At 40.5% G+C, this 11,990-nt stretch overlaps 2 protein-coding genes and 1 long non-coding RNA gene across 4 annotated transcripts in view; 2 read left to right on the forward strand and 1 right to left on the reverse strand.

Annotated features, from left to right (window-relative positions):
* The window catches only part of CTNNAL1 (catenin alpha like 1), a 56,899-nt gene extending 51,639 nt beyond the window's left edge, over positions 1–5,260 (forward strand). Inside the window, exons 13-19 of one of the 2 annotated variants that reach the window (XM_079301068.1) lie at positions 516–566; positions 665–819; positions 1,564–1,612; positions 2,400–2,456; positions 2,574–2,693; positions 3,842–3,925; positions 3,999–4,078. In XM_079301068.1, the coding sequence (XP_079157194.1) occupies positions 516–566; positions 665–819; positions 1,564–1,612; positions 2,400–2,456; positions 2,574–2,693; positions 3,842–3,925; positions 3,999–4,028 (546 nt within the window). In that variant the 3' untranslated portion in view covers positions 4,029–4,078. Of the gene's footprint in view, positions 1–515; positions 567–664; positions 820–1,563; positions 1,613–2,399; positions 2,457–2,573; positions 2,694–3,841; positions 3,926–3,998 lie in introns of both variants that reach the window. The other variant, XM_079301067.1, reaches the window with a different exon arrangement.
* Positions 5,244–8,978, reverse strand: ABITRAM (actin binding transcription modulator). Its single transcript, XM_079301069.1, has 6 exons — positions 8,868–8,978; positions 8,739–8,790; positions 6,571–6,700; positions 5,766–5,842; positions 5,624–5,693; positions 5,244–5,555 (listed from the first exon to the last, which is right to left on the reverse strand). The coding sequence occupies exons 1-6, from the start codon at positions 8,929–8,931 to the stop codon at positions 5,427–5,429; spliced, it is 522 nt and encodes a 173-aa protein (XP_079157195.1). The 5' UTR covers positions 8,932–8,978; the 3' UTR covers positions 5,244–5,426.
* Positions 8,979–9,560: 582 nt separating this feature from the next.
* LOC306800261 lies at positions 9,561–11,737 on the forward strand. Its single transcript, XR_013773787.1, has 2 exons — positions 9,561–9,742; positions 11,482–11,737. It is a non-coding gene; the product is annotated as an uncharacterized lncRNA (long non-coding RNA).
* The last annotated feature ends 253 nt before the right edge of the window (positions 11,738–11,990 follow it).

Raw genomic sequence — 11,990 nt, forward strand, 5'->3', positions numbered from 1 at the left:
ACTTTGGGTAGTTCATGACTTAAATGAAAGAAGGAAACCCATGAAAAGATCACAGTGTCAGTGTTTGTTTGCAGTTGCTTCTCCAGAGTGACACAGAATTATGGGCTGCCTCTTCACACCAGCATTCGTATGGGTTGTAGCCTACATCAGCTTCCTTGTTATATCAGTACCATCAGTGATGGAAAAATCAGTGCAGGAGCACTTGCTTAAGACTGTTTAGTCCTGAGTATTATTGAGGATTTTCAGGGTAAGGGGAAGACATCTACTGCATTAGGAAGTGGAGCCTGAGAACTCTGGAAGAGGTATTTTCCTTGCAATTTCAGGGCATGTGCACCTGCCATTTCAGGACAGACAGATCAGAACAGGTTCTTAGTTTCTGTTGAGAAGTTTGTTTGAACCTCTGGAACTCTCCTGCAAAGCCTTTCTCTGAATATAGAGCTACCTCTTTTAAGATTTTCTAGTAAAATTATTACCAATTCCTTTTATTTAAAAATATTGTTTTTTGTTTGAAACAGAAGCATAATGCAAATCTGAAAGCATTAAAGCCAGTCAAACTAGATACTGAGGTAAGATGCCATCATTTCAGTAAAAAAACTCCTTTCATATTTTTATCTTGTCTGAAGAATGTGGTTTTAAGTGCTATAAATATGGTTACCATTTACAGGAACAGGCAAAAATTGCAAAACTTGGATTAGAATTGCATCTGCTAACATCTGATGTGGATTCTGAGACAGAGAAATGGGAGGATCAGGAGAATGAGATTGTGCAACATGGGCAAGGCATGTCAAGTATGGCCTACTCCATGTATCTATTTACCAGGTAAATACCCTGCACTTGGCAAATTTTGGTGGTAAAAAGAGAATTAACAGTGTTTATAAGAAAGAACAAATTTTCATTTTCAGAGCATAATTTCAACCCATTTAGAAAGGAACTTGATTCTGTCCATAGGCTTTATACATTTTTGTAAATTTCTAGGCTGTTTAAAAACCCCCTAAATTCCCCTTTATTGTTAAAGGGCTAAACACCTGTTTGTTGGAGGGCATCTATTTACATGTCTCTTGGGTACAGAAAACATTTTCAGAAGTATGTTACTAAATACTTTGAAAAATTAAGGAATTAAAGCACAAGTATATACCTGTAGATGAGAATTACTGATCCTTGCTGTACTAAAAAGTGTTTCTCTGAAACTTGCCTGTGCAATGTCAGCTTTCTTACTTGAAGGATTTAGGTTTGCTTGGGGCTTTTTAACCAGAGCTGAGATTTTTTTTGTTACCTACTAGTCAGTAATACTTAGTACACCAGACATGGATTGTTTAGCTTATGAGCCATTGTTAATTCCCCAACAGGGCCGTAGCTACTGAGGTGTTTGTGTAATATTTTTTAATGCAGTTCCTGTAGGTAGTGATTGTTGTGACTAGTATCTTCTACAAGACTAATATTTACAGTTCACTGGTGTGAACTGTAAAATGCTCAATGGTGAGACTATAATTTTTTTGTAAGTAGCAAGCAAAATAATCTACAGTCTATGAATGGCATATCTTCTGCTTTTGTTATTTCCCACAGAGGAGAAGGACTTCTGAAAACTACTCAAGATTTATTTCATCAGGCAGAGGTAATGTATTTTTAACAAAATAGAGCATAGATACTGAGTGCAGCCAAACAGGAACTTCAGTGTCTGATTCCTTACACATAAGTACAGTGTGCCATGAAATGACTGGCATCTGTAGATTTTGAGCACCCTAACTCTGATACATATTCTGAAAGTGAACTTCCCAGTGTTCTAGTAGGTGCTTTGGACAGGATCATTACACTGACAGATTCCAGCTAGGAGGAGGGATAGCAAACTGGCATTATGGTAAATTCAGTGGACTTCAGCACATTTGTAGTATTTGTTGTGTCACTCAGCTCAGTCTGTGGTAGTGTTAACAGATAGTGAATCCTAGTCTGAGCAGCAGGATTTTCATGGGAAAGAAAAAAAGATGTAACAATTTGCACAATGCAAAAAGAAGACACGGGATCAAATAAAGGGATGTGGGATGTGATTTCCAGGATGCATGCCTGTGTGTAACAGGAGACTGGTTACCTTTGAAAGGACAATAAACTAACAGGGCAGGTGTTATCACAAAACATTTGTGAGCTGCCACAGTGCAAAAAATAATTGGAAGTTGGGGGTTTTGTTGTATGTAAAGGAAAAGCCTTTAAACTCTGTGAGGATGGCAGTTTGTAGTGTAGATTATTATTTCAGAAGTCACTGCAAACTGCTGACTTTGAATGATATACTTATACAATTATTACAACTGTTTCCTGCTACCTTTTTACTTAAAAGCATACTATTAAAACAGGAGGGAAAACAGGACTATTGTAGTTCCATTTTCTTAAATGCTTTTTCCTCCTTTCAGATTTTTGCCACAGAAGGCACAAAGCTTGCTTCAGCTCTTCATGCTCTTTCTGATCAGGTGATGTATCCTGTGGCATCATTGATACTGCTTAGAAGTTGCTTATGCTGTCTTCTCCCTTAACTTAATGTTGGAGTTTTTAACACAGTTATTTTGTCTTCCTGGACCATGTACCAGGTACATGATGATGACAAGCCTTTGCTTCTGTTGGAGGCTGAAAAACTCATCTCAATGTGCAAGCAGCTCCAGATAACAGCTAAAGCTCCTGCTCAGGGTAAAAGTGCTACATTTACAAAGGTAAGGTAAAATTATATATATTTCTCAAAGTAGCACCTAACTTGTTTTGAAATAAAGTAATTTAGTGATTTATGCTCCAGTTAAAATATGGAACTAGGTTGCAGCAGTAGTGTAATCCACTAGAACTCCATTCAGATAAACAGGAACTGTAATTAAGTGTACCTCAATATGGACTTCAGGGATCAAAATTTTAAGGAAGGTAATATGTATTTCCACCATTGTAATAATTACTGTTGTTATTGTTACTGATGTTTAACACAAGTTACAAATTCCAGACTCCACTACAGAAGCACATTTACTTCTCAGTAGGTAGCCTCTACCCTGGAGTGCACAGATTATTTTCCAATATTAGTATTTGCTATAAATAACTGCATAGACAGCTGCCATGAAAGTTTCATCACTGTTAACACAAATAGATCTGCAAAGATCAGAGGGGATCAGTGTCCCTGAGCCAGCAGTGATCAATGTGAGCAAGACCATTTCCATGCACCTGGATGTTTGTTTCCAGTTGGCTGTGGGAAATGTGTTTGAGTTTTACAGCAGCTGTGAAACTGGCTAAAGCATGCAAGCTACACTGAACCAAACTGAGCACCTTGGGGCTACTGTGTGGTTTGTTTTACACTCTGTAAATTAAACAGGAACTCCAGTCTGTTTTTGCAGTGATGTATAGCAATTACATATTCTTAAATTAATGTTCGAAGGCTCAGACTTGTGATCAGTGCTGAGTGTTAAGATTTAAGATAACTTTTAGTGTAACATCAGACTAAGGCTCAGATGATGCATGGCTTTCTACATCATGCTGGCTGGACATAAAACAAAAGGAAAACCATGAGGAATTATGATTATTCATACTTAGATCGTAAGAACTCTTTTCCAGGAGACTTCTGTTACTGTTTAATGTATTATTGGTAGTTTGTTTCCTTGGGATGTTTCTGCCTCATAGCTCAAGTCGTGCTTAACAGAAAAGATGCTCTTGTACTACAAAGAGAAATTTTAAAAAATGTAGGCAAACCCATTTCATTAGGAGGTATTTAAAAAGGACAAGTATTACTTAACCCAGGTCAAAGCAGATCACCATCTCATGCTAAAAAAAACTGCCTAACACAAGTATTGAGTGGTATTACTCTGCTATTAACTGTCTTGTTTAGGTTGATGCATGCATTCTGAAAACAAGGAATGTGATGACTCTGTTATGTCAGCTTCTTCCACTTTGCTGCAAATTACTGAGGAAGGTAAGTATTTGCTTAATCTGCACTATTAGAAGTTTTGGGGTTTGTTTGGTTGGGTTGCTTTTTGGTTTTTAAGAATTCTTTTTTATATACATACACAGAATAAAGTGGGAAATGGTTGTCTTAAGCCTGCTCCACCATGGAAAGAAGACAGAATACGAACTGGTACAAATGCACGTACTCCAGAAAGAAGAGTGGACACATTTGGCATCAAGTCTTTAGAAAATCATGTAACAAACATGACATTTTTAGAGAGCAAGTAATCCTAGCACTGAGAAATGCAGCAATTCCCATTTGAAAATAACACTTGCTGAAGTTTCAATACTGCTTTCATTTGTGGAAAGTCAAGCCAGGTTAATTTGATATAAAACTGTTGACCTTTGTCACATCTAATAGATGTCCCATTCCTTAGCCATTAAAAGACCAGCTAGTTTAAATGTTCTGTATTTTTATAATGTGAATGCTTTTCCTACGCTCACTATTGATACGATTTTGTAATTAATGCTTATGAATGTCTTAATGGATGTGTCAACCCAAAGATGCTGCTAACAGACATTTTATGTTAATCCCCTCTGCTGCATACACTATATGTAACACTACTGTTGAAGTCTGTAAACTCATCTCTGGCCTTTTTCAGTCTATGTATTTGATGAAGCAGAATCAGGAATATGGTCTGAAAGGCTGTGGCTTGAAGCACTGAAATGTTGCCTTAGTTACAAGTTATACCTGCAATGAAGTAGTCCTAGGGGGAAAAAATAACCTCTTTCAATAGCTGCACCCCTGAATTTTAATCTTGACATGATTCATCTCTACAAAAAGTGTATTTCTAGGTGATTTGTAGTCTTGACTCAAACCCTTTTTCTTTTACTCCATTTGTAGATGGCAGTTGTTGCTTTTTTTTAATTAAAACTTACTGAGCAGAATTTGAGTTGCCTGTAGAACCACTGAAGTATTATGCAGACTTGACATTATGCCATCTAAAATTTAAGAAAACAGATAGTGATTATTGCAAAATGCTGTACAAAGGGCATTATTTGACTTCAGGATACAACTTGGTGTGAAATATATATTTTCAAGTTTATCTGCTCTTTGTACATAGGCTTTTGTTGCATTTTTATTTTCCATTCACTTGTGTCAAACTCCATATTGTATTAGTTTAGCTAAATTACATGATAGCTAAATGCTATGGTTTTTCTATATGTACTATGCTATTAAGCAGAAGCAAAGATGATTGTGGAGTATAAATAATCTCCAATATGTCATTCTGAGCTTATTTAAAATACTGTAGTGCTAGAATTCAGAGAAAAATAAGAATTTTAAGTCAAGTTTTTACAGAAATTTTAATATACAAACTGTTTGAATTGGTTTATTCTTTTATGAATCAAGGAGTTTAGTTCCACTTTTAAAAACTGGCACTGAGCCTTTTCAATACTGTAAAACTCACAGTGTACAATAAAAGTCACTCATTTAGTATCAAACACAGACGGGAAGAGTAGAATTGATTTCAAGAAGCAGAACTGCGGCGTTTCAACAGAACTTCCTCGTACTCCTTCTGCGTCAGGAGTCCCTGAGTTATACTCTTGCTTTCTTCAAATTTGGGTAGAACCACTGCAATATACCCCTCAGTTGATGGCTAAAAAGTGAGACTGCAGTTAGCAGTGAAATAAAAGCTGAGAAATAAAGAACAAGAAAGTGTCTTACCTTTTCTTGCAGAAGAGCTGGATTACTAAGGATGTTCTCATTCACTTCAATCAGCCGCCCTCGTATGCAACTGCAAAAGTGTTCAGATTCTGTAGGTGGGTGTGGTATGTCAAGGTAAGAAAAAAAAAGGGAAAAACCTTACCTGTAAATAGTGTATTCCTCGCCATCTGAAGAAGATATCCTGCACAGAGGGGCAAGTTCAGTTAAAAACTGAGCTCCCTGCGTTTGGAAAATAAACAAACATGTCTGTAGTTTTAATTACACAGGGCTTGTAAAAGTCTAAATGTCTAAAAGGAAGGATGTGTGATAGGTATGGATCATTCCAAGTTCCAGAGCTGTGCTTCCCTACAGAAGGGAAGATGCCAACTTACTTGTGTGCACAAATCAAGTAGAAGTTTGTTACAAGCTGACAGATTTAGTCATAATTAAGTTTCTTGCAGACTAGCAAACTTCTATTTTGATGAGACTAAAGTCAGGGGAGAGAGGAGAGGAATGGCACCATAAGCAAGTTAAACTGCACCTTCAAAAACCCACCACACCATAAGCAAGTTAAACTGCACCTTCAAAAACCCACCACACTGAACTGGCCCATCTACTATCTAGATCCGCTTGAGAAGAACAATAGTCTCCAAATCCTTTATATCTTCCTGGAAATAACTTTTTATTATTTCAAGGAGGTTTATATCCCTTTGTACTACCAGAAAAATTACTAGAAGCGAGTGGCTTTGAGCAGCACTGGAAACCACCAGTGCTGTAGGAGCACTGCAAGACCCTGGCTGGGACAGGCAGACAGGCACCTGTGACAAGTCTAAATTCTTCAAGTGCAGAGGGGCTGGTCTTACATGAAATACAAAAGTAAGCTGCTGGCTTTCTATCCAAGAAATGACAGAAGGATCTCAGGCAGTGAGATTATTAAAATGAAAACTAAAGAAATAAAAAGGCCATACCCTTTTTGACTTCCCAGAGACCTTATTCTGAAGTCTGCTACAGTTTGCACTGATTTGGTAATTAATGTTTTTAATTGTTTTCCCACTTTGAAGAAGAGGATGGGCTTCTGCCAAGGTGATGACACAGATCCTGCAAAACAACCAAAAGCAATTATTCCACTGTAGTTGTAAGAAGCCACACCCTTGTACTTTAAACAAGTCTCACAACCTTCTCTGCCTATCTTACTTGACACCTGTTGTACCAAACTGAATGAAACTAGAATTCAGACCCAAAGCCACTCCCATAGAAAATGCATTCTGTCAAAAGCCCTACACTTCTTACTGAAACAGAACCACAGCTTTTAAATAAGCCAGTGCTGTTCTATCAGTGCTCTACCCCATGAGAGCATGGTTGGTTCATTTCAGCCAGTAGCTGAAGCAGGGACTCAGGTTAAGACAAGTAAAGCATGATGTACTTTTATCACAAAATGCAGCACAAAGCAGTATTTCTCAACAGCTAAAGGCCCTTTGTGGTGAACAATTACAGCTGATGAATCCTTCTGTGAACTGGCCTTAGTTAACTTGCTGCTTGCATTTCATTTTTTTCTAAAGGAGTGTTACTTACCAAGACACAGGACAGTTTGAGACAAGCCCAGCTGAAGAGACTAGCCTAGCCTAGAACCATGCTAGATACACAAGCATGATCTTGCCAGTAGATGAAGAGAGTAGAAGCCATTCTGTTTGAGAGTATAAAACCTAGAGCAAGCACCAGACTCAACAGAAGAATGACTGCAGAGAAAACCAGGGCACAGAACCAGATCTCTCCCTGTGGATGCTGTATCCATGTCCCCACACTCCTCCTAGGGAGTTCTGGCTGTGCAGCTCCCACAAGAGGGAGCTGGATCCTGGTGAATGCATCCAGTGTGTCCTAGCAGCAAAGCTACCTCCCTTCACCCCAGCCTCCTAAGGGGAAGATGACAAATTATCTTTCAGCTGTCACCTGATGGAGCTGAGACCTCGCAAAACAAAAAATCAGGAAGCAACTTCACATTGCCTAGAAGCAGCAAACTGAGCCATAGCTCCATACATAATAATGGAAAAATAGTTTACAGAACATCTGGCTAAGCTGCTGTGGAATCCAAGGGTCTGACATTTCAGAAGTCAAAGCAGCAGAACAGTCTTCATAGACAATTGAACAAATCAATAGGATTTAAACTATTGTTTATATCAGACACCTGAGATTAGTAACCTTGTATTTAGTATTTAGTACAAATGGAAGGGTGTCCTTCCTTTCTGTTACTGTCATGCCTGTTATTTGAAGGCACTCTGGTTTCCCTTTTGAAAGAATTGAGGAAGAACTGCAGGAAACAGCCACAGAGAAGCTCCAAGTCCAAAGGCTGCAGCGAGGTGATGGTTCTGCCCTGTGCTAAGCATGCCCTTTCTTTTACTCTGAATTCCTAGAGCAGGCAGCTCACCGGGAACACAAGCGCTGCCTCGCCTTCCCTCAAGCCATGAGCCACTGGCCCTGCCACATTTTCTGTGGACAGCAGTTGGCCTCTGTTCTTCTCTCTGGGACTAAGCAGCCCAGAAATGCTCCCGCTGCCCCAACAGGCTGCAGCAGCGGGAGGTAAGGTATGGAAGGAGACTCCACATCAGGTACAGGTTGATTTATTCCAAATCACTGCATATCCAGCTACATCCAAGCAGAAACAAAGACACTTTGCTTGTTCAAACTGAAGGAGTTCTAAATCAGGTTAAAGAGACTCCAAAATGTCATTATGGAAAGGCCTTTTGGAACATTGCTCTATCACTACTGGTGATCACAGAATCAAAAAAGACCTGTGAGATCGAGTCCACCCTGACCGACCGTGTGAACTAGAGCATGGCACTGAGCGCCACGTCCAGTCTTTCCATAAACACCCTTAGGGACGGTGAATGGGCCCGTTTAGCAGGAGAGGGAGCGAGGGCAGCACCACGGACACTGCCGAGCTGTACCGGGGGTGTGGGGGGGAAGAGGCCAGGCCTCGCTGTTTCTCGTTGGCGCAGTAATTAAAGGACGGGGAGGCCGGTTTGTCATTCTCCATCCTCCCACGTTCCGGACAGCGCGGGCTCGCCCGGTGCAGTGTCCCAGCCACCCCGTCCATGGCCCGTCCGGGCCCGAGGCGGACCCGACCCCGCCGGCCACTCGCCTGTTGGAGTGCTGCAGCACGCAGAAGTCCTCGCACGGTCGTCCCTTCACGTCTGCAAGAAGGGCACAAAGAGGAGTCAGGGCCCGCCCCAGCCCCAGCCCGGCCCGGCCCGGCTCGGCCCGGCGGTACCTGGCTTGTACCAGCGGGTGAAGTAGCGCTCGGCGCCGCCCGGGCCCGCCGCCCCCTCAGCCATGCCCGGCCCGGCCCGCGGCGCGCCGCGATGACGGGAGAGGGCGGCTCCGGCAGGCCCGGCCCCCGGCCCGCCCGGCACGGAAACCCGGCGGAAACACGGCACAGCCTGCACAGCCTTTCTTCTCCTTCTTCTCTCGGCTAGAGCGTCTCACCGTATTCTGCACCACGGAAAAACGCTCGGACGCCCGCGGTTTGGTTCAGTGGTTTATTTTCTCTAGCATACAACAAGACAGCAACAGCTACAGTGACCATATATAAACGTGCTTTAAATTAAAACAAAACAAAACAAAACAAACACAAAAACCTAACAATCCTTAAAACATCTTTTTGCTTCCTGCTCGTGGAAAACAGAACGACTCAGTTTTTCCACAGAGATAACTGCACTGGTGTCTCAGATCAGGCAGCAGGAGAGCTCTGTGAATTCCATACCAGCCTCTAAATTCCATACCAGCCTCTGAATTCCATTCCAGCCTCTGAATTCCGGTTCAGCCCGGGCTGTTTTCTATCAACATAAAAGAGTTGCGTTCTCACAACACACGTGGCATCACAATTAGGCACAAAGGATGCAGAGAAACCGTACCAGCACCTGATCCCCACAGGCAGGCGGGGGAGAGCCTGAGAACATCCACACCTCTGCTGACTCCTGCTGCCCAAACTAATGTGACACCTCTTCTGTGCAAATACAGACCAAAACCATTAGAAGAGTGTATTACAGAAAAAAACCCAAAATTTATTCCAGCACTGCTTGCCTATTCTCTTTACCTGCATCTAGCACAGGCGCTAAAGGCAGCTGTAATGGCATAAAAATTAAGGTATGTACCATTATTATGCTACAGATGGATACACAAAGCAGACACTTGCATTTATTTTCCAGAGTAGCCAGGCACATTAATAACTCCAGCAGAAAAATATACACATAAAGAGCTACTTAGAGCCTCTGCCCCACCAGTTTGCCAAACTATGAGTATTTCCAACAGGAGTACATTGCAACAGATGCAGGTTCTACTTCATAAGGCTGACAAAGAGAACAAACAAAAAGAACAACCAACCTTTTGTCATCCTGCTGACACAGAACTACAGCATATTTTAGTCTGTATCCTTCTCAGGTATCAGTTTGGACAGCTGCCTGACACGGACATTTCTCCATCAATGACTGAAGAGCACTGAATGGGTGGAATATGCTTGTGTACAGGACAGAACCATTTCTGCCCACTGCATGAAAGGCAATTCATTTTTCTTATTCTTAAATTGGCTATGTGTTTTGATATGTGGATATTTTAATGTCAGTTGAGTACATCAAAAGCCAGCCAAGAACCCAGTGGAAACACTGAAATGTGTAGATTTATCTCCATTAGATAGTGATTGATCTTAAAATCTTCTGAGCAACAGTAGGTATCTGCCCACTTCCTGTGTCATATCCAGACAAGAGAAGTCCAGGTGAACTGGCAGCTATTATGGCTGTAGGCTAACAGAAACCAGCAGTGAAAAATTAAACTGAAGGAAGTACACTTTTGTACCCCCTGGCTTCAAAGGAGGCGTAGAACAGGATTTCATCAGTGTGAGCAGAAAAGCAAATATCAATCTTGCTAACCTGAGGAAAGGCTGAAAGAGGAGAAGCTAATAGTCCACTGGCTGCAAAAACTCCTGTGGCATCCATTTCTCTACTCCTAAAAAACCCTCAAACCTCTCAATTAATTGAAAACATCTATTTTCTGAGGTGATAGAATGGTTCCTGGCTTCCACTGTATGACAGACCAACAAACTGTTTTAACCTGTCATACATGATATTATCAAACATTTCTCTTGTTGTTCAAGCTTTTTATTCAGCTGATGATTTGAAGCAGTGGATGAGAAATTTGTTCTAATTATTTTATTTCTGGGACTTTTAAAGCTAGCTAGTAAGATAGCATAATTCTGTTATTTATTCATCATTAAACAACTTTGCCATATTCACCTTCCCTGCAAATGCAGAATTTATTTTGCTATTGGTTTTTTCAACCTTCTTCCTTCAGTGACATTCAGAGTGGTTAAACATATTAAGACTGTAGGCTTAAACTACATACTTCAGTATACACATATCATCCTTAACACACTGCTTCTCTAGATATGCTACCAAAGAAATCCTTTTATTTTGGATTTCTCAGCTTTAGTTCTTGCAAAAAATATAGCACAGGTTCTGTACACTGAACTAGAAGTAGGCAGCTCTCCCACTCAGCTCATTTTCCTAAAGTAAATCAACACTTCAGGAAGCTGTTGTAGGAAATGATTGTTTATCTAAGCCTGTAGCACTCCTCCCTCCTGATATCAGACAGGCTTTAATACACCTTTGTCACTTCAGGCAGCCTAAGTGTTGAACAGTAAGTACAGCACTGCTTTTAAAGTCTTTTTGATGGAATTCACAGATCTTAAAGCTTTGGCAATTTAAGAGCTGGACTTTAGATGCTGATTTGAGAAATCAGTGAAGAGCAACTCATATCAGAAGGGATGAAACAACTTAAACATTTGATGTAAACACTTAGAATGTGGCTTTACTTTAATTTGTTTGGAGTAGAAACCAACTGGAATAAGACACAGGAATCCACAAGCTACTGAGACAACCAGCACCACAAGGATGGAATGGACTTCTCTGCCTTTCCATATAAACCAGGTGGAAGCAGAAGAGATGAGTTTTTACCAATAAACACATGCTAACCATTACATGTCTTGTAATGGTTGTCTTGTTTTGCTCACTGTGCTCTGTATCCACTGATTTTAATTATGCTAAAATAAAAACCACTTTTATTTTACCCCTTTAAACCAAAAAAACCCACTGAAGTAGAAAACATTACATATAATTACATACAGTAAATAAATTCAGTAAAAAAAACAAACTAACCCCACCAGACATTACAAATAATATAAATTTGGCCATGTTTTACTAAGTACCACTTTCCAAAGTACCATAAGCAATGCTAAATCCCAAGTAAAAAAACCACAATTAAAAACAAACAAACAAATAAACCCCCCAAAAACCCCAAACTTTACAGTGTTTCTTTCTATCAGGCAAGAAGGGAGGGAAAT

Source organism: Erithacus rubecula, assembly GCF_903797595.1.
Source record: "Erithacus rubecula genome assembly, chromosome: 3".
NCBI classification, from domain to species: domain Eukaryota; kingdom Metazoa; phylum Chordata; class Aves; order Passeriformes; family Muscicapidae; genus Erithacus; species Erithacus rubecula.